The sequence below is a fragment of the Nelumbo nucifera genome, chromosome 1 (assembly GCF_055504915.1).
Source record: "Nelumbo nucifera cultivar China Antique chromosome 1, China Antique-T2T, whole genome shotgun sequence".
In the NCBI taxonomy this organism is placed as follows: Eukaryota; Viridiplantae; Streptophyta; class Magnoliopsida; order Proteales; family Nelumbonaceae; genus Nelumbo; species Nelumbo nucifera.
Genome location: NC_142649.1, coordinates 84923814 through 84946535, shown reverse-complemented (window position 1 = coordinate 84946535; position 22722 = coordinate 84923814). Strand labels below are relative to the sequence as shown.

Here is a 22722-nt window from a genome sequence, read left to right as displayed (position 1 = left end):
GACCCTTGACCGGTTCGTTGTCCGGGTCGATTTTAAAAACCTTGGTCCTGAGTTTGAGTTTGGCTTCAGTCACCATTAAAGCAGCATTTTTCTTCATGAATGACACATGGATAAATAAAGTAACTTCCTTGTATCTCTCATCATTTCCATTTCCATTTACACTCAAGCTTGGCTTTCTTTCTTGTATCTATCATCTTTCCCCATTTACACTCAAGCTTAGTTTTACTCTCACTTTTTCAACGAATGGCTTTTCGATGGAAGTAGATTTCCCTCCTCTCCGTCTCTCACCTTTCTCAAATAATTTTCCTCTCGCTCTCCAAATTGGCAGTGTAGACCCATGTGCTCGCGCTTTGCTTATGCAATGAAAAAAGTCATTGCATGTCACGACACGTGTCTATACTTCCTGTCTCCTTCCTTGCTCCAAGGACTTCCATCTCTTTCCTTTTAATCCTAAACCTTCACATTTTTGCCTTTCACTCTCGTCATTCACGCATGTTTCTCTTCCATTCCCAATGTCATCTTCCATCTGTAGAAACAACACCGTTGAGAGCTTCCATAAAATGTTTTTTTATCTTTCTTTCCCTTTATCTCTCTCCATCAAGACAGCATGCCAAGAGCTTTCTTTAGGTTCGATTTGCAAGGGTTTGGAGCACAGGTATGCATCTATTTCTTTTTCTTTTTCTACCCTACGGTAGAAATAGGGTATCTGCCCATCATCATCATCTTCTTCTTCTTCTTCTTCTTTACTAAGCTGAAATCTCCTTTTTTAACTGTTAAAAGTTCTCCCAACTTGAAGGTGCTCATACAGTATTTGAACAACTTAGTGGATGCTCGCCATCTGAGTTCTAAAATGACAAAGATGAAATTAAGTAACTAGGAGACTTGTTCAAGCAGAGAACAAGATGACATATTGTTGGTTGTAGATATTGTTTGGTTTGAATCAATTATTGAGAAACTTGACTTCAAAAAAGAGGAATATAGAATGGGACCACATATTTTTTGAAGATGTTGAAAGACAAAGATGCCATGACTCTATTTGCCACATACGTGGATCATATGCACTAGCATATAACTTTTGCACTTGTCTCCCAAATACTTGAATACAAGTATGTCTTTACACACAAAGGAAAATCCTTTTTCCATCTACATAGGTATAAGTGCACGAATAAAGTATGTCTCCCAAATACTTGATCAATTTCAGATTGTTGATCAAGAAAAATAGGACGACCAATTCAAGAATATATAGTTTCTAGAAAGAGGGGTGATATTGTTTACTGCATTTATCCATTTATTGTATTTTGATGATATGGAATATAAATGGCATTAGTGGGTATTTCTCTATTTCTTCTTTTTCTTCATTATTCACTCTCTCAATTGCTCCGTATTAATCACCCATGGGCTAGTAATGACATTAATGATACAAAGCAAGGTTAGGTTTTTTAAAATCGAATCGGACAATGAACAGATCAGGGTCCGGTTCTTAGGTTGAACAGTCCGACTATTCAAACCAAATCAACGGTTTTATTATGGCGAAATAACGATAGGTAGATTGGATAAATTATCAATTAGCTAGTTTGGTGTTTGTCCTAAAAATTTTCAAAGATAATATGTACCCAATAGACACTTAAATGGTAGTAAAAATATTCATAATTTTGTAAAGCATTATTATCAAAAGCATATGCTAAAATAAATGTTAAGTCCTATTATATATTATACTTATTTAAGCATATCTAATATATAGGTTATAGGTTAATAAAGGCTGGGACAAGTTAGTATTATAGTATTATTTGATTGCAGAAATATCCACCTGGCCATATTTATGTATTTTAATTCATGGGGCTAACTACAGAACAGGGAGTAGCCGGTCCCTAAACCCATGACCCCAACCCTGGTGGTAAAGTCAGGATTCAAGGATTCAATCTCAAATCTCAAGTCTTGATTACAACCAGCTAGCCACATGACACCTTCGATCCATCTAGCTGTCTCGTAGTCAGTCAATGTCATGCTAGATTTTTTATTTGCAAAACCATTGCTCTAATTTTAGTACGTGTGGGTGGCTGTGCAACATTAAATGTCATGGTAAAAATTGTGTAAATTATAGAGAGGTACTCCGTACTTTTGGGATAGTGATTATTAAGGCTGTGTTTGGCTTGAAGGAAAAAATTGTGTATGTACATTGATTAGGTATCGGATGTTCTTAAACCTTCAATATTGGGTATTGGGACCCATTAAGTGGATGGTTGATATGGAGCAGTTGATTTCTCGAATGTGTGAGTATAGATAAACATGATTGCATGAGCCACACAGTGGTGGTGAGGTTTATAACTATTATATATAGTACATATACTCTTAAAAAAAAATTCCTGTTCCTATGGTCTTATCTAGTATTGGTTGTATTTGGTAAGACTTTTATGTATGAGAACCCCACTTGCATGCCATGTGGTGCCAGGCTTGCTACCATGAAGAAAAATTAAAATACCAACCAACTTGTTATAATTAACCTTATCCAAAGTCCAAAGTCTAAAAACTAGATTCATGGCAACCTACTACTCCCTCAGGTTTCAAATTCAACACTGTACAGTAGTGTAGACAAGTTAAAAAATAGATACAAAAATCAACTGAACTCCTTATCATGTGCAGTGTCACATGGGCCACAGAGTTGATTAATTGTTTTCTGGAGTTTTATCCGGGTGAAACTCAAGATGCTATGTATAGATCACAAATACATAGATAAGCCTATAAAAGTAGAAATAACAAAGATACATGGACAATATAATAATGACTAAGATATATAAATAATATATAAAATTACAGAACTGTGATGATCCTATTTTCTTGATTTTTCTTTTGGTTAGTAAGGTTTGGTCCGACTCTACTGTTCTATAGACAGCTCATTCCAACGTATTCCTACCTCAGCACTCTCAATGACTCATAAATCCCCCACAGACCCCAGTCCCCCATTCCATCTGAAGTCACCGCCAGCACCCAGCATCGAGATCATCATCCCGCCAATGGCCTCTGCAGCTCCTCTATCTCTCATTCTTCTCGCCTTGGTGCCATGTCTCTTCCTCATCACTCCCCAAGTTGATGGCCAAGCAGCGCCAGCCCCAGCCGCAGCAGGGCCAGTCAACCTGACGGCAATCCTTGAGAAGGGTGGGCAGTACACCAAATTCATTCGACTCCTGGCATCCACACATGTCATAGACCAGATCGAGAACCAGCTCAACACCTCTACTCAAGGCCTTACGGTGTTCGCTCCTACTGATAATGCGATCGACAGCCTATCGGCTGGCACACTCAACGGACTCTCACAGCAAGACCAGTCTGCGCTGGTGCTGTACCATGTCTTGCCTCAATACCAATCCCTTACCTCGTTTCAAACCATTAGCAACCCTGTCCGAACTCAGGCAGGTGGCCAATCAGGATCCCTTACTCTCAATTTCACTAGCATTGCCAACAACCAAGTGAACGTCTCGACGGGCATGGTCCAGACCCAATTCAGCAATGCTCTTCGAGACTCCCCACCCTTGGCGGTCTACCAGGTGGATAAGGTGTTGTTACCACCGGAACTCTTCGGAGCTAAGCCTCCTACGTCGCCTCCTCCACCGGCGAAAGCGCCGCCATCAAGTGCATCGAACACGACCAAACCATCGTCGGCTGGAGGGCCGTCATCGTCGTCCACAGACAACAACTCGTCAGGTTCGAAAGAAAGGACGGTTGGGGTGGGTTTGGCTGTCGGGATTGGGTTGATGTGCTTGGGAATTCTCTCGTGAGGAGAGAGAGAGAGAGAGAGAGAGAGAGAGATTTTACTTGGTTTTCATTGTTTCTTCTTGCCATCAGCATTTGGTCTTCATACCTACATTCATGTCTATTGACTATTGAGTTGTTCTTATTGTTTGGTTCTTCTCTTATTGATACTGCCTCTATTTGTTACTGCTTGATATGAACTCTCTCTCTCTTTCTCTCTCTCACACAGTATGAACATCACATTCAGTTGGAATATAGTATGGATTTGGAGCAAGAAGCAAACAACAAAGGTCATATAAATAGTGATACAATAAGGTTGTATTAAAACTATTTAATGTCACCTCATTTAGAGTTTGCTCTCTCATATATATAAATTCTCAGCATTTAGGTATATAGCCATACAAGAGATCGACATGACCATAACAAATTGAGACCATTCAGTTCAGTATTTTATACGATCCAATTGACCACCCCAAAAAATAAAAGATTGGAACTGCATAGACGCAGTTGATCAGATGATCAAATCAATCTAGTTGTTAGAAGAGTGATCTAATAATAAGGGCCATTAATTTGGGCTGAGGCCCAGCTCAGAAACATAAATGCTAAAAGAGGCTAGATTAATTGATCTAAAGTTGGACTTACTAGCTAGTAGAGGTCCAGTGAAACCCAATATTCGCATCCACCTTTTTGGTCGGTTACTGTGTCCAGCAGATAAGTATAAATAGTGGAAATTTGGTTGGTTATATACATGAGGAAGGGAATGCAAACAGAACAAACAGCTCCGTTTACATTGCCTTTTGGGCAAACTATTCTAATAAGAATGTGCACTATGTGTTATGGTGGTTTGAAGCTCACAAAATTAGTTTTCTGAAACTAACAGAACAATCTGTCCAATAACAGAAATGTGTTAAGTCTCCTGGGCTATACAGAGGCTAGCAGTATATTTACTAGTAGAGGGTGAGTGTATCCTTATGCATTTTCTATTATCATATAATGCGGATACTTTTCTTGGCTTCACTTCCCTCTCCACTCATCTCTCTCTCTCTCTCAGAAAGCTAGACAGAGGGACATGCAGTCCCCACGTCTACAAGAAGGGGAAAGTCAACTGATTCACACATTTTTACATTAAGTTTGCATGCAGTAGGGATACGTTGTTTCCGGTAAAATTAGTATTGAGTAACATGGTTTAACGTGGAAGCACATCTCCCTTATTTAATTTTTTTATGATAATTAATGGTCAGATTAGATTTTATATATAAGCTGCATTACTTTATTATGTAATCTACCTGAATCAAATGTCTCAGAATAGAATGACACATACACCCTCGTAAAATGTATAAACTACATGTAATTACTTTGATGTCCTAAATAGGCTACAAAATTGTATTACTAAATGATTTTTTTATATATATATTTTTGTTCTTGCTGCCCTATTTCTGCCATGACCCATGAGCAGAACCCGCGTGTATTGGACCGTTTAGAAAAGGAATCTTCCACGTGAGCCAAAAATTTAGGATCCAAAGGTGGCGCTGCAAACGGTATCACTAATTCCAATTTGATCCGGTTATGGGCGACCTGAAATCGCTCCGTTTATTATAAATGGATTGAATGTGGATCCATCCATATCCGATTCCATTCGCCAAATCATTCAACTGCTCAAATCAGAATCAGACTGTAGAGTTTATTTATACAAGAAAAGATGGTGCACTAGACCGATTGAATCAGGTTCGGTTCAATTTAAATGTATTGTGTATATCTATCACCAAACTAAAGTTGGTTCTAATATTTTGATTTTACTACCGTGTCATTGGTTTAAGGGCATGTGAAGTCTGGCATTTTAATCACTCTAAAATTGTAATAATTTTTTGAGGTGTATGGGAGTTGGTGAACTTTTATAGGTTTTAAAGCCTGAATGTATAGAAATTGTTTTGAAATCTGAATGTTAAATTCTGAAAAATGACAAATAACCATTTAAGCTTTGGATATGAGAAAGTTTGTTTAATTATTTCACAAACTAATTAACAATTAATAAAATGAATATATATTCATTTATAGATAATAGATTTCATAAGAAATTATAAATAATTACCTATTTTAAAGAATTGAGTAATTAATTAATTAATATATTATAAATAATTAAAATAATGAATTAAATATTAATATATAAGAAAATAATTAAATAATATATAGATAATTAATAAAATAATAATGGTTTTTAAATATTATTTTATTATTTTAAAGATAGAGTTTTTAAATTGTAGCATATGTAAAAGGAGGAAGTTTTTGGGTGTAATTTTTGGAAAACAAAAAGTGGAATCATTAGAAAACAAAGGATGGATGAGACATTAGGGCTAAAGTAAAAAAATGGAACCAAATGTTCTGATTACCCTTGAAAACATCAGCATTCAGCGTTAAGAGGCAATGGACAGGCACTAGGTTTTATATAAGTTATGTTTAATATATATTTTTTTCATGATATACGATATCGAAGTCATTTTTAACTCATTTTATCGATAATATATTTTCGTCGACTTTATTTTAACTTATCAATGACATTCAAAATCACAATCTATATTTGATTTAAATATGATATAAATATCGGTGAACAATATTTGATTTGAAACTGAATATAAAAGAAACAATTTTGGATGGCCTATCCATATCGACCCCATTCATTAGCAATCCTGTCCAAGATATTCATTGAAAAGAAAGCATAAATTAAAGATATAAAGTACAGTATTTACTTTTAGGATAAAATACTTAAACCTCCCATGACTTTATTTGTAAATGCCAAAATCCCCCTCTATTTTTAAATTGGACTAAGACCTCCCTTATAATCATAAAAAATCTCTTTTACCGGTGCTAATTTTTCAAAATTTCAAAATAGTGGAATCCAATGATGGGGCACGAGAAGAGTCACAATTGCACAAGAGCAAGGTCTTCCGCCCAATGAAACTGTTAGTGCTCGGAATGGCCGAGGAAAATAAAGTAATTTTGCCCCTAGGCTCCGATGGCCGGCCGGAGGCTTTGAGGACTCGGAGAGGTCGCTGCTGAGGCCGAAGTGGGGTGGTCCCGAGTACGGTAGAAGTCGAGGGTAGATGGCCGAAGTGCTGCAAGGCAGAAATTAGTCAGAGGCCCCGGGTGAGAATCCGAGGCAGAGTCTCCGACGGTCAAGTTAGTACAGGGTACGAAGGGAGAGTACCAGGACAGGATCCTAGTAGGTAGTTCTATAATAAAGTCACAATAGCAGTTATTGCAATAGCTATTATGACAATAACTGTAGGTCTTGAGCTTTTGTAACCCCTTTACCTGGAGGGGGTACCCTTATTTATACTCCAGCTGCCTAGAGGTAGGTGGAGATGAACGCCTGAGATGGGAGCCGTACGAGGGCCTGTAGCGGGTTTGGCAGGGTCATGTGAGCGCATCGCGGTTGGCTCCGTACGATGGGGGCAGGGTAACCCTTGCTGTAGTGGATCTCGTTTCCTAATCTGACGCTCGTGGGCTGGGGCTCCCAGCCTCAAATGGGCTGGGTTGGGTCACCCCACATCACTTGCCCCCCACTCCTGAGGCTGAAGAGGAAAATTCGGTTTCGGTTGATGGGAGTAATAATGGTGAGCGCCAGTGGGTCCGACAGCCGAGGTGTACCCTGTGGTGGCATCCTCTTTCGTGTCTCTACCTGGTTCGTCTTTATGAGTTGGAACGAGGTTGCAAGTGGATTATAGCACTACTGCTTCGTACAAGTGATTCGGGAGGCGTGCTTAGTGTAGATGTTTTGGTGTCGTCATTTGGGCTGAGAGAATAGGGGGCCGAAGGCTACTTAGGCCGAAGACCTATGAAGCCCAAGGACCCGTGCATGGGACGGCTTTTCGGTCTGACCGGTGCGCGCATTCGCGTGATTGGGTCGCAAAAGTTGGTGGTCCACAGTGAGAGAACACGTCGGTTCACCCGGACCATCGTTTCGCCTTCCGAGGGTGAGCGTTTAAGGAGGCGGCGCAACTGGATTGCAGATGCATAGGCATTTCACGTCCGTTGGATTAGGGACGATCCGAGCCGTCGCTAGCGCGTCATTTCGCCTTTCAAGGTTGAGCGTCACGTGGTATGCCATGATTGGGTAGTGGAGGCAATGACTTCTTAGTCGTTGGATCTTGAGAAATCTGGGCCGTTCGTTCCTCTTTAAATAGGGCCCTTAGCGGCAGCATTCTTGTTGTTTGCCTCTAAGCGCCTTTGCCTTCGAGTGAACTCAGCTTCCAGACTCTCCAACCTTCAATACTTACTCTCACTCTTTCTTCCTCCACATTTCTTAGGTAACTTTAAACAATGTCTTTCTCAGATTCTGGACCTGAGTGCTATAAACTTTCGCATGAGTCGGAAGGGAGCTCTTCCCGTACCCCTTTCCTCTTTCCCCTTTGAGTCCGTCTACTCTTGCCCCCCTTCGGTAGGAGGTCATGGTGCTCCGGGGAAGGATAGCCCCTAAGGGAGCTGAAGGCAGCCGTCGAGGCGGGGACACCCCCCTATGAGAGTGCTGCTTCTGTGACATCGAGGGAGGTCGAAGGGGCTTGCCCAGCCGAGGGGGAGGGAACCCTAGACCATGTTCCCAGGATGAGGGCTGCCCAGGTAGTAACTGAGACTGATGTCCTCCGCCTAGGTTTCAAGAACTCTCTGGATGGGGACCAGGTCAAAGCTCTGGCAAGGCAGTACTTCATTCCCTTATCCTATGGAGTGAGGGTGCCCGAAGTAGGCGAATGGCTGTGGACTCCTAAGGAGGGGGAGATCTGCGTCTACCAACATTTCCTCAAGTTCGGTCTCCGGTTCCCCCTTCATCCGCTGATTTCCGAACTATTGAGGGCGTATGGGATTACAGTTAGCCAACTAGTGCCCAATGCCGTTAGGACCATAGTGGCCATGCTGGTGGTGGCTTGGTTCCAGGGGGTGGAGCTAACGCTAAGGCTCTTCCAAGCGCTGTTTGTGCCAAGGAGGCATACTTCCGAAAACGGCATGTACTACCTCCAACCCCATAAGACCAAGCCGATAGACAACCCTTCTTCCATGCATAAATGGAAGGGAAAATTCTTCTTTCTGTCATGACCTGAGGGTTGGTCCTTCAAGTTGGGGTTGGAGAGGTTAGCCAAGCTGTGGAGAAGAGTGTCTCCGTGCTCACGAGTGAGGATAATGATGATCTCGCACAATTTCTCGACGTGGGGATAGTCCAAGTCCAACCCTTAGTGGAGGAGGAGGTACCACTAGTTTTTCCGGGGCTTAGCCCTGCTCCCCTCGGTAGGAGAGACCCTACAGTCCTTTAACACGTCCTTTTTCCCCCTTGCTTTTTCTTCTCTCTTCTCCGTTTTTTTTTGCTGCCTTACTAATGGCTTTACTTTGTTTTGCAAAGGTTCTAATGGATGCCCGCAAGGCTGTTTTGGAACGTGCTCGTGCCATGCAGAAGTAACGGGCCAAGACGCCTTAGAGGCCTTCTGATGGACAGAAGGAGAAGGTCTCTACCCCTACAAAGAGGGGGGGGGGGTCTTCCCACTAGGTCCCTACCAAGGAGACAAAAGCACAGGTCCCTGCCTAAGGGACTTCTTCAATAGCTCCCCCGAAGGGAGCCACTCTGCAGATCCCCGCAAAGGGTAAGGGGCCTGTCAAGGAGGGCCAGCTAGGGCGTGAGGAGCAAGCACCGCAGCAATCGACCGAGGTGTCAAGAGGACTTGCCGACGGGGCCGAGGCAAGGAGAAGAGGCTGGCCGAGGGGGCCATGGGGGGTCAACTGCAATAGAAGGTGGCCTGCACCAGGAGTTCTGCCAATGACGCCTTAAGGGAGTCCCACACGGAGTGGATGGGGCTGTTTTATGCTCCCACACCATTAGAGGAGCTCGCCCAGTGGTCTGATCAAATCTTCTGCCCTTAGTGGGAGGTCCGCGAGGGGGACTCAATCCTTAACGGGGGAGTTGGCCCAGCGCTGGTGAGTGGGTCCCTGTTGTCTTAGGACCACTTCCAAATATTGGGGATGGCCCCTGACAAGCTATACGACCAAGGGTTGTAGAGCCTGGCCGAGGTAACAGTTTGCTCCTCTTTGCTTTTCTTTTTTCTTTCATTCTTTTTGCTAGGTACTGACTGTTTTCTTGTTGCAGGTCAGCCTTCATTTTGTTGGTCTGGGGGATCGGCTGAAATTGACCCTGGCTAATATGGATAAGCTGGAGGCTGAGAAATACAAATTTCAGTAGACTGCCACCAACGCCGTGGAGAAGCGTCGCGAGATGCAACGGTTCTTTGCTGACGAACAAAAATTCCGCAAGGAGGCCGAGGAGAACTTGAAGAAGATGCAAAATCTTCATGCCAAGGAGCAAATTGAGAGGGCTCGAGTCGAGAGCCTCGTCTCCGAGGCTAAGCAGCGTCCAAGGAGGGCATCTCTGAGGTGAACAGGCGGGTGGCCGAGGTAGAGTGGAGGGCCGAGGAGGCAACTAAGAGGGCTGTCGAGGCCGAGAAAAAGGTGGTTGGTGCCGAGAAGAGGGCCCTGGAAGTAGAGAAGCGAACTAATGAGCTGGCTGACGTCGCTTCCGGGGCTTATTTGGATGGGATCGAGGACACCAAGAAGGTACTCTTGGCGGTGCTTCTGGACTTTGATGTTGAATCTTTGAAGGTGATTCCCGATACTCGTGAAGAGGCTGCCGACTTTGCACTTCCTCCACCAGGTGGTGGCGAGGCTTAAGCCAGGCTTCTTTCTTTTTTTCTTTTGTATATGTATTCGGCATGAGGGACCATGAAACAAATTGGTAAAGCCAAATGAATTTTTTGTGCATAATGAAAATCAGTGGAATCTTTTGATCTTTTGCTTTGATTGTTGCACTTGTGTTTTGTTATCTTTCCTTGTATGTTTCCGCACCATTTTTTGCACTTGTGCTTTTGTTGCCAAAGGGTCCTTGCCCCTCCAAAAGAAAAAGCACAACGTGAGACAAGTGTAGTTCTCTTCGGTTTACTTTGTGCATCAAAAGCGTGGCGAAGCCTCTGTGGTTAGACCGTGGCAGAGCGTGGGGCTCGCCTAGCTCTCTCTCCTTTCCCTCTATCTGGGTAAATAGCAAGATGACCTGTCGATGCGAGAGTGAGGGCCGAGGCTCGCCTGCCTCCCATTCTTCTAAGTGTTGAATTTGGCGAGGCTAAAAAGGCCTGTCGTACTGCGGGGTGTCCGAGGCAGAGCAAAGGCCCGTCTGGCTCCGCGGGGCCTAGATAGAGCCGAGGCTCACCTGGCTCCCACATCCCTGCGCCTTAGCTTTGGCAAGGCCTAGGTGGCTTGTCTTATTGGGGGGGGGGGGGAGAGACAGAGCTGAGGCTTGTCTGACTCCATGGGGCCTAGGTAGAGGCGAGGCTCGCCTGGCTCCCCTATCCCCACATACTTGTCTCGACAAGGTCGAGCGCAACGCTTCATAGGGGCGGGCTTCCTTTGCTGATTGAACTAAGTGTGAAAGTTCAGGAGGCTAGTCGCCGCCGAGGCGGGGTGCTGAGGCACATGGGGCCCTCGGCCGTCCTAGCATGTTCTGACACACTAAGTTATAGCTAAGGTGTCTGCTACTTATTCGTTAAGCCTTGGCGTTGGTCTAGCGAGGGGGTATAGCCTCGGAGGAGGCCGTGCGCCCCTATCAGTTGTGAGACCGAAGAGTTATAAGGACTTAGTTGGTACATGCGCTGAGCATTGAGCTGAAGAGGAACTTTGCTTCACTCATTCCACAATTTCAAAAAGATGTTACAATCATTTGTAGTACATTTGGAGGTTGTCCGAATTCCTTGTCTGAGGTACAACTCTTCCATTTGGGTGTTCCAGGTGGAAAGTGTCGGGGCCGATGACTCACTTGATTTTGTAGGGGCCTTCCCAGTTGGGGCCCATCTTCCCTACTTCGGGTTCAGGGACCATGACTTTTTTGAGGACAAGGTCTCCCTCTTGATAGTGTCTTTCTTTTACCCTGTAGTTATAGTAGCGGGTCACTCGCTGCTAGTAAGCGGCTACCCTTATCTGTGCTTGCTCTCGAGCTTCTTCCAACAGGTCTAAGTTTGCTCTGAGGCCTTCATCGTTCTCGACTTCATCGTATGCTTCAACTCGAAGTGTCGGCTAGCCGATCTTTGCTGCTATTACTGCTTCTGTGTCGTAGGTTAAGACGAATGGGGTTTCTCCCGTGGCTGTCCGAGGTGTAGTTCGGTAAGCCTATAGTACACTATTCAGTTCTTCAGCCCATAGGCCTTTAGCTCGGTCCAATCTAGTCATCAGCCCATCCAATATTGTCCTGTTGGTGACCTCGGCTAGGCCATTGGTTTGGCGATAGTTTACCGAGGTGTACTGTTGCCTGATGCCGAGGGCACACCACTCCCAGGACTTGGTGTCATCAAATTGATTCTCGTTGTCGGTGACCAGCATATAGGGTAGGCCGAAGCGGCAGATGATGTTTTTCCAAAAGAAGTTTTGGATGGCTCGCGCCATGATGGCGGCCAAAGGCTCGACTTCTACCCACTTGGTGAAGTAGTCTATTGCAACAATGAGTTACTTTCTGCCCCCGTGGCTGGAGGAAAGGGGCCAAGGAGGTCCATGCCCCATTTGGCAAAGGGCCATTGGCTGTTGAGGACTGAGAGAGTGGTGGTCGTCATGTGGCATAAGTTGGCGTGCCTCTGGCATGAATCACACCTTTGCACCAATCTATCTGCGTCCTTGTGGAGGGTGGCTAGAAGTAGCCCTGCCTTAGATCTTTTTGGGCTAGGGCTCTCCTGTTGAGGTGGTTACCGCAGAGGCCTTCGTGAATTTCTTGTAACACATAATTTTCCTCCTTCGGACGGAGGCATCGGAGGTAAGACAAAGTGAAGGATCTTTGGTACAGCTTTCCCTCCAACAGGGTATAGTGGGCTACCTGTCGTCTGAGTCACTTTGCCTCATTTCTATCTTCGGGTAGCTGTCCAGTTGACAGGAAGTTGATGATGAGATCCATCCATGAAGGTTCGACCTCTATGGGGAGCACTTGGACTTCTTCGATAGAGGGTCGAAGTAGTTTCTCGACGTGCACGGTCCGGCAGAGGGATCCGCTCGAGGTATTTGCCAACTTGGAGAGAGCGTCAGCTCATGCGTTCTCGGATCGCAGGACCCATTGCAGGGAGAAGGACTGAAAGTGGTGGGTTAGATCTTGGACTTTGGCAAGGTACTTGGACATGCTTTGTTTTCTGACCTCGTACTCGCCGTTCACCTGATTCACCACCAGCTGAGAGTCACTGAAGACTTTGACATGTGAGGAGCCGAGGTCCCTAGCAAGCTGAAGACCAACGAGGAGAGCCTCATAATCGGCTTCGCTGTTCGATGCTTGATAGTCGAACCTTAGCGCATACTACAGAACACTATCATTTGGGGTGAGGAGGATGAGGCCCGCTCCGCTTCCTTTAGCATTGGAGGAACCATCGACAAAGAGCTTCCATCGAGGTTGAGCCTCGTAATCCACACGATTCCCCTCAGCATTTTCTAGGGGCTGGAGATGGGCTTGGCTGAAGGTGCACTCCACTATGAAATCTGTCAGGGCTTGTGCTTTGATCGCGGGCCTCGGTTGGTACTGGATGTCAAACTCCGATAGCTCGATGGCCCACTTCGTCCGGCATCCCGAGGTTTGGCAAGCACGGTCTTGAGGGGCTGGTTCATCAGGACCATTACAGTGTGTGCTTGGAAATATGACCAAAGTTTCCTTACCAAAATCACGAGGGTGAAATCCAACTTTTCTATCTCAGGGTATCTAGTCTCGGTGTTGCAGAGGACCTTGCTGACATAGTACATCGGCTTTTGCACGCCATCTTCCTTGATGAGGATTGAACTGACTGCTTCATCCCTGACCAAGAGGTATAGGTATAGGGTTTCCCCCTTGACTGGTCGGGCGAGAAGGGGAGGCGAAGTAAGGTATGCCTTGAGCTCATCAAAGGTGCGTTGGCACTCCTCTGTCCATTGGAACTCTTTTAGCTTCTTGATGGCATGGAAGAAGGGTAGGCAGCAGTCGACTAACTTTGACATGAAGCGATTGAGGGCTGCTATTTGGCCAGTGAGTTTTTGGGTCTCCTTCACCGTCTGTGGGGGTGCCATATCTAGTATGGCCTATATCTTCTTAGGATTACCCTCAATGCCTCTCTGAGTGACGACGAAACCTAGGAATTTGCCTGATGTAACATCGAAGGCACACTTGCTGGGGTTGAGTTTCATGTTGTACTTCCACAAGGTGTCGAAGGTTTCGGCTAGGTCTGAGACGTGGGTCTCTGCCTTCAAGCTCTTTACTACCATGTCATCCACATAGGATTCGATGTTCCTCCCCATATGCTCTTTGAACACCTTGTTGACAAGGTGCTGGTAGGTGGCCCCTGCATTCTTGAGGCTGAAGTGCATCACATGATAGCAGTATGTTCCATGCCCGGTGATGAATGAGGTTTTCTCTTCATCATCTGGGTGCATCTTTATCTGATTGTATCCGGAGAAGGCATCCAAGAAGCTAAGCAACTCGTACCTTGCAGTGGCATCAACGAGGTGGTCTATCCTCGGCAAAGAAAAATTGTCCTTGGGGCAGGCTCGGTTAAGGTCTGTGAAATCAATACAGATCCGCCATTTCCCGTTAGCTTTCTTTGCCATAACCACGTTTGACAACCAGTTAGGGTAGTGTACCTCTTGGATGAAGCCGGCGTCGAGTAGCTTTTCAACTTCCTCCTTTATGGCCTTCCAATGTTTCGATGCAAAGTTCCTATTCTTTTGTCGAACTGGCCTAGAGCTCGAGTCCACGCTCAGCCTGTGTAATGACCGAAGGGTCAATTTCGGGCATGTTAGTGGCGGACCAAGCAAAGCCATCAGCATTGAGTCTAAGGAAACTTACCAATTCAGATAGGTTCTCGGGGGGAAGGTTGGACCCGATGTGGACTATTTTGTCGGGTTCGTCCTTGTCTAGGGGGAACGAAACAAGGTCCTCGGCTGGATGGCCTCGGCTTGTTGGCTCCTCCCTGAGGTCGAGACCCTTTAGTGGTAGAGCTTCTTTATTCTTGCCCTTCAGTGTTGCCACATAGCATTGACAGGCGGCATGCTGGTCCCTACGAACGACCCCGACGCCACGCTTGGTAGGGAACTTCAAGGCGAGGTGGTAGGAGGAAATGGCTACCAGGAGTGCGTGAAGGGTTGGCCTCCCCATGATGGCGTTATAGGGTGAAGCAATCTTCACGACCAGGAACTCTGTCATCCTTGTCACCTATTGGGGCTCTGTCCCAACTGTGACTGGTAGGGAAATCTTGCCCTTTGGTTTGACGATGCTGCCGAAGAAGCTGACTAGTGGGGCATCTACTGGCTGAAGGCGCTCTAGAGCTATCTTCATCTTTTCAAAAGCTTCCTAGAAAAGGAAGTCGGTTGAGGAACCACTATCAACAAGGATCTTTTTGGCTACGAAGTTCGCAATGACGGCCAAAACCATCAATGCGTCATCATGGGGGATTGCTACCCCCTTCAGGTCCTCATCCGTGAAGGAGAGGGGCTCTTGCTTCTGCTTCTTGGGGCCGGCCCCTGGATGTTTAGCTGCCTGGCGTAGGCTTTGCAAGCCGAAGCCGAGGCTCCATCCAAGGCCATGCCTCCCACTATGACATAGATGACGCCTGCTACTTGCTGGTGCTGCTGTTGCTGAGAAGACAAGGGGTCGGTCTTGCCCCCGACGTACTGCTTAAGGTGGCCCCGACGAATGAGGGACTCTATCTCATTTTTGAGATCATAAGAATCCTTGGTGTCGTGGTCGGTACCTTGGTAGAACTTGCAGTATTTTTTAGGATTCCACTGACGGGGGATCTTCAACTTTTCAGGCCACTTCATAAATTTCTCCTACCCGATCTGCATCAAGATCTACGTGCGGGTGGAGTTGAGTGGCGTATATTGATTATATGCCAAGGCTGGGGCTGAAGGGTTTCTGTTGTTGTTGTTGTTGTTGCTCTGGTTCCCATTTTTTCTCTTCTTCTCGGGGCTCCGTCCCGATGCTCCGCGCCCCTCTCATGGGCGTCCGTGGCCGAGGCCTCTTCAACTGCAATATACTTCTGGGCCCTTTCTAGGAACTCCAACTTTGTTTTTGGTCAGATTTTGGCCACGGAGCATTTGAGGGCAAAAACGGGGAGGAGCCCGCTGATAGCGGCATGCATGGAGACCAGGGGGTCGAGGTCGTGGACCTCAAGTTCTTCTTTGTTGAAGCGGTCAATGTATGACCGCAAGCTTTCCCCTCGCTTCTGCTTGATAGTCATCTACGTGACAACACTCTTTTGAGGGCACCGGCTACTGATGAAACGTACGAGGAACATGCTAGAAAATTGCTCCTACGAGTTTATGGACCGAGGTGGGAGGCTTGAGAACCACTGCCGAGTGGCTCCCTTGAAGGTTGCTTGTAAAGTTTGGCACGTCAAGGCGTCAGATTACCCATATAAGATCATGATTGCCCTGAAGCTCTCCAGGTGGTAGAGGCTCGACGATGATATAAGGGGAGAAAGCATCCATTCTTCCCTGGCAGGAGCTCAGTGAACATGTTTGAGCTTAGCTTTGATGGCACCGAGCTCGGCTTGGAGCTCGGCGAACATAGGGTCGGGCTTGGCCTGGGCGCCATGCCGGTCTTTACGGGCACGATGATGCTCGGTGCAGACACCGGAGTGCTTGGAGTTGAGGCCGTGCGCCTCACGCCTAGCGCAGCGGTCGTTCAAGACGTCCCGGAGGTTCGAACGTGATGGGAAGAGGCTCGACGCCGGCCCTCGGCCTTGGAATGGGCGTTGGGGTGATAGCGGCGTTTGCCTTTGTCCCTCGGATTGGCCCTTTAGCGTCAATGATGCTGCTCGGAGGGCTGACGGCTATCCTCTGATCGCTTTGGATCCTCCTCCCTTCAGCTGGGAGGTCTGGAGTTGTCCTCCCTTCGGTTGAGAGGTTTAAAGGTGTTGGAGCGTGGGTCGGTCGGGCGACTGCTACCAGATTCTGAGGGCTCGGCCCGCTCCGCGTGGCCAATGCTGGGGGCTGATTGGGTGGTGGACCCGCGCCGGCCCGGCTGTGTTGACTCCCCGGCAGGGCGGTCACCTTGGGGGCGACCTCCTGCCTAGGGGAAGTTCTGCTCGACTCGCTGTGTCAAATATTCCAAGCGGTTGAGCACGGTTTGAAACTGTTCACTGGTGACAAGATTTTGCGTATTTCTCGTTCTTTGTACCATGTTGATTGGTCAGAGCTTGGGGACTTGTTAACTTGCTATAGTTCTTTCAGGGAACGTATCAGTGTCGTTCCCATAAACGACGCCAATTGTTGGTGCTCGGAATGGCCGAGGACAACAAAGTAATTTTGCCCCTGGACTCTGAAGGCCGACTGAAGGCTTTGAGGACCCGAAGAGGTCGCTGTTGAGGCTGAGGTGTGCAGGCCGAAGCGGGGTGGATCCCGAGTACGGTAGAAGCCGAGGGTAGATGGCCGAAGTGCTGCAAGGCGGAAATTTGTCAGAGGCCCCGAGTGAGAACCCGAGGCAGAGTCTTTGACGATCAAGTTAGTACCAGGTACGAAGGGAGAGTACTAGGACAGGTTCCTGGTAGGTAGTTTTATAATAAACTCACAATAGCAGTTACTGCAATAACTATTATGACAATAGCTGTAGGTCTTGAGTTTTTGTAAGCCCTTTACCTGGAGGGGGGTACCCCAATTTATACTTGAGTTGCCTGGAGGTAGGTGGAGTTGAACGCCTAAGATGGGAGCCGTACGAGGGCCTGCAGTGGGTTTGGTAGGGTCATGTGAGCTCATCACGGTTGGCTTCGTATTATGGGGCAGGGTAATCCCTGCTGTAGTGGATCTCGTTCCCTGATCTGGCGCTCGTAGGCTGGGCCTCCCAGCCTCAAATGGGCTGGGTTGGGTCACCCCACATCAGAAACCATGTGTCAAGTGTTGTGGAAATCTGTAAAATGTGAACATTAAGGGTAAAAGATGAAGACGATCTCATTAAGGGTAAAAGACCCTCTCCATTAGCTAGCTTTTTATCAATTAATTTCGAAAAAGACTCTTAGTTTGCTGTTTAAAGCCTTTTGAATCTCAAAACTGCCCTTTTATTATTTTCTTTAATGATTTTATCCTTTCAGTTACACTTTGATAACCCAATAATTCCTTAAAATAATGGTTTTCATATTGGTTAAAATAGGAACTGGGATTAACTGAACGTGAAGGCTGTTACCAATGGTAGTGTTCCCCGGTAGTAATAAATTCATGGGCTCCACTTGTGAAAGGTGTGAGTCTTATCTATTTTATCACTGGCATGAAACACTATCATTTTGGTAGTACAACGAACAGCCATATCGCATTCTGCAACAATGGCGTAAAAGATGCGAATGATTATTTTTTTGGTATTCGTGGAGATTCTTCTATGTATAGTAACGGCGTACCAAAACACTCTTTGCTAGTGAAATAGTAGCAACAACTTGTGACAAAGAGCAATATAGGGTTCTTGTCCAATGGTTATCCAACAGTATGTTTGTGTAGGTTAGGGCTTGAGAGAAAATTAGAAAATGGGCGATGAATAGACAAAAAGGAGAATGGATTGGCCCATTTTCATAATTTTGAAAATTCACCTCGAATTACGTACCTTGTTTTTTTTTGTAAAAGCAATCATTCATTGAAAAAACAGGTATTTTTACCATGAAAATTGTTCAAAGTTAAGCATCCTCCACCCGCGAAAGCGTCATCATCAAATGAATCGAACACGACCAAAGCATCATCGACTAGAGGACCACCATTGTTGTTGTCCATAGACAACAATTCATGAGGTATGAAAGAAAGGACGGTTGGGTTGGGTTGGGTTTAGTTGTTGGAATTGGGTTGTGCTTAGTAATCTAGGGTAAGGATTAAAATATTGTATCGGAATCAAATCCCACCGAAATGGGAGGTGTGTCCTAGTTGTTCTATCAATTTGATGCAATACTGTACATCGGTGTGTATCATATGGTATTGAATGATATGGTCCGATACTCACTGATACAAAAGCATATCAAATCTTGTTTAAGTTGCCCAATGCCCATGAGTACATGCATCGTTAACCACTAAGTCATCTTTTATTTCATAACAATAAATCAAATAAATTGATTTTTCCTAATATTAATGTTTACATGCAATCCAAACAAACAGCATACATTTATGTTCAACAATTCCCATTACAGATAAAAAATATTTAAAATTATTATTTTATTAACCAATGGAATAAATAATCTATCAAATCCACATTTATATCAAAAAATGTTTTTTAATTTCATGAAATTTATATAAATAAAATTTTTAATTATAGAATAATTGTTTTAATACTTGAAATTTATAAATTTGCACATGATATATATTTTAAATTTTTTATAAATTAATAATTAATTTATAATATGTGTCTTTGTACTTTTGATTGATGCATTATCAATAAAATTGTATGATATTTATGCATCCCGCTATATTAATTGTAATAAACTTCTTCACATATACCGTTAAAATATACAATTTCTATGTATTTATTCATTATCTGTAACTATTTTGACATTAAACTTAATGTTATTAATATATTTATAGAATTTTGATACATTTCTCTAGCTTATCTAAGCATTTTCATGTTTTTTTTTCGTATCCATACGTTCCCAAAATGTATCCATATTTGTATCTATATCCGAGTTATCTGATAAAATACCTAATACCAAGAATTTAACCATTGATTTAAGGGGTGGAATTGGGTTGAGCCAAGCCAAACTTCTGTATGTCTTGGCTCGGTTCGACAAAAATAATCTTAATTGAGCTAGGCTCAGAAGCTAAACTTATGTATGTATGTATGTGTGTATGTATATATGTATGTATGTATTAATTGAGCTAGGCTCACAAGATAAACTTATATATGTACGTATGTATTAATTGAGTTAGGCTCACAAGCTTTCAAGTCAAGTTTTTATTAGTCGAGTTAGAGTTCGAATAACTAATCTAGATGTCTTTGAGACTCAAGCTCAATTAAATGGAACCCAGCTGAATTTAATCGAACTCGAGTTTGAACTACTTTAGAGCTTAGCTCAATTGAACTGCTAGGTAATTTTCTCGTGAAGAGAAATAAATTTTTACTTAGGCTTAGTTTGGATGGAATACAAATACAAATATGTAGAGTGTAAAATCTTATGTTTTGTATGTATTTGTACCGTACATACCCAACTAAACCTTAATTTTCATTGTTTCTTCTAATTATCAGTATATAGCTATGCAACAGATCACCACGAGAAACCGTTAATTGAAGACTTGTTTTCTTTGACCACCCAAATAAAAGGGTGGAACACTTGTCGGAAGAGTGATAGACCAATAAGGCCCATTAATTTGGGCTGAGGCACAAACTCATAATCATGAATGCCAAATGGGGCTAAATTGAGTAATGATTACCAAATCGAAAGTTGAGTTTCTAGAGCATTAATTGCTAGAATTGTAATATAGTAAAACCAATATTTGTAGCAAGGTTTTAAAAACCGGATTCGATACGGAACTGTTACGGAGACCGGTTCCTGTGTCAACTGGTCCGACCATTCGGTTCAAATGGATGATCTCTTTTGAGTTAAAAATAAAATGTTTAAAAAATAAATAAAATAAAAAATGGAAAAAAACTATTGCCCGAGTTGATAGATCAACGGTTTGACTGCAAAAGTTAGTGGATCATTGACCAAATCAACAATTTTTGGTAAAAAAAGACGGTTTTAGAGTGAAACAGAATCAATTACTTGACTGGTTCTCGATCAACTGGTCCAATCATTTAGTCCAGTCCGATTTTCAAAACCATGATTTATATAACTCAGATCTCCTACCCACAGGACACTACACCTGTACATTAGAAACATCTTGTGTTTTTACATAATTACCATTAATGGGGAGATTTTCCCAATGTACAGGTGAAGTGTCATATGGGTAGGAGATCCGGATTGATATTTGTATCCAACTCTTAACTATCCACCTTTTTTTATTGGTTAGAGTAGCCTGCAGATAAGTGTAAATAGATAGAAATTAAGGCCATGTTTGGGAGTGCTTAAGTTAAAAATAAATGCTTCTTGAATAAGTGTTTAAAAACGAGTCCGGATCTCCTACCCACATAAACTCTACCCACATAACATCACAACCACATATGGAGAACATCTCATCCTCCTACATAGGGGAAGAAGTTCCCAATTCACGGGGGTAGTGTGTTGTGGGTAGACGTGGGCAGAGTTCTCGTGGACAGAAGATCCGAAGACTTTAAATACAAGTGCTTATTCAAATAAGCACTTATTTGCATTTGACATCCAACTTTTTCAAGTGCTTATTTTTTAAAATAAGAACATCTTTTATATTGGGTGTTTGGTAGTTTTTTTTTTTTTTCTAATAAGCGCTTAGATAAGCATTTGTGACTATTTTGTCCTTCATTTTCTTTCAAAATTTCAAAATATACCCTTTGAAAGCACTTTAAGAAAGTACTTTTATGAAAGTCTTTTGTAAAAATGCTTTTGTAAAAGTGTTTTCGTAGAAGTGCTTTCATAAAAATACTAGTATAAAATTCAACAAGTGATAATTTTATAAGGGCAAATTTCTTAAACTATCCTTATGGTTTAGCTAATTGACTAACTCTACTTTTACTGTTTACATATTATCTTAAAGTACCCCTACTGTTTTTGACAATTGTCTAAAACCTCCCTTACCGTTAACTTTCTGTCAAACTCAATTCACATGCGATATTACATGAATTGTATTTTCTTAATTCCTAAAATACCCTTCCAGTGACATGATCATCATTCTCAACCTTGAGACCAAGAGTAGAGCAGTGGTGACAAGAACCCCTTCTCCTTCTGATTCATCTCTGTCCTCTCACTGTCTCCATCTTTCCCTTTCTCCCCTCTTCCCTTCCATCTTCCATTCCTGCCATAGGGACTCTGTTCATTGTCTTCTACAATGAGAACAGAGGAGTTGTAGTAGTGGCGCAACTCTCTTGTTCTCGATGCTCACCAACTATGCCTACAAGATCCGGCAAAGCATAACATCGATGATACAATACGATACGACCTGCCTACCATTAGTTGTCGGAGTTGGACACAAGTGTTGGGTTCCTCCTCATGAGGTGGGGCCTACAAATGAAAAAAGACAAAATGGAAAAGGACAAAAAGGAAAATAAAGGAAAAGGGTCTCTTGTATTTTTTGGCTTGTCTTGCAAGCCAATACGTCTTTTGCTAACCAACGAATTGGGATAGTTCACTTACTAATCACTCACTCTAACAACTACCTAAGAAAAATATTTGGAAAAAGAAAAGGGTTTTGAGAAGAAGGTTTCAGGGAAGAAGAAGAAGATTTACAAGGGTTGAAACGAAGAAGACAACATCTCTTCTTGCTTCTTTGTTGTGCTTCCACTCTTGGTGAGAAACATCTTGTTTCTATCCATTTTGTTGATGTCTTTGTTGTTGGAATCCAAGAACCTTCTTGATGTTCATCATCTATCTGTGACTAAATAGAAAAATATTGTATCCCATTTTCATTATTGATAATGGATGATTTAGATTTCGGTCCCATTGTTTTTACCCTCACATTGAGGGGTTTCCCATGTAAATCTTGGTGTCTACTATTGTTTCTTGCTTTGTATTTAACTATTTGTTTCATTACTGTATATCTACTATTTGTTGTTAAAATCTCTTTAATTTGCCCAAGGAAAAAACATAGGGATCATTCCGAACAACAAGTTGCTCGGAGCCAAAATTGTGAAAGAAGAATTCTAAAATGCCATTAACAAGATCCGTAGTCAGATCTCACCTAGTAGATCTTTTCATCTCGACATCTCCTCAAAAGAGCTTCAGGTACATATTTCTCAATTCAGGTGAATGCCTGCCATAAGAGCTTTGCAACCTAGGTGAGTGCTTCTCAAAGAGCTCAACAACGAAGAGCTTGGCAACCAAAAATCTCACCCAGATTGCTTCCACTCAAGGTTCAAAGTATCGACAC

General features: G+C 43.7%; 1 protein-coding gene across 5 annotated transcripts; it reads left to right on the top strand.

Moving 5' to 3' along the window:
- Positions 1-213: 213 nt before the first annotated feature.
- On the top strand, positions 214-3941 carry LOC104599485 (fasciclin-like arabinogalactan protein 9). Of its 5 annotated transcripts, none has more exons than XM_088887121.1 (2): positions 214-655; positions 2891-3941. In XM_088887121.1, exons 1-2 carry the CDS (start codon positions 513-515, stop codon positions 3771-3773), a joined length of 1026 nt encoding a protein of 341 aa, XP_088743247.1. In that variant the 5' UTR covers positions 214-512; the 3' UTR covers positions 3774-3941. The 5 variants fall into 5 exon arrangements, 4 of the variants coding, with proteins under 4 accessions (XP_088743247.1, XP_010260346.1, XP_088743251.1 ...); XM_010262044.2 differs by having other exon boundaries at positions 515-655; positions 2917-3941; XM_088887125.1 differs by having other exon boundaries at positions 515-655; positions 2887-3941.
- The last annotated feature ends 18781 nt before the right edge of the window (positions 3942-22722 follow it).

Bases quoted from the DNA above. Each gene is read 5' to 3' on its own strand.
- LOC104599485 (XM_088887121.1), top strand. From the start codon at position 513: ATGTCATCTTCCATCTGTAGAAACAACACCGTTGAGAGCTTCCATAAA. The intron at 656-2,890 runs GTATGCATCTAT...TTCTATAGACAG, and splicing joins TGCAAGGGTTTGGAGCACAG to CTCATTCCAACGTATTCCTA.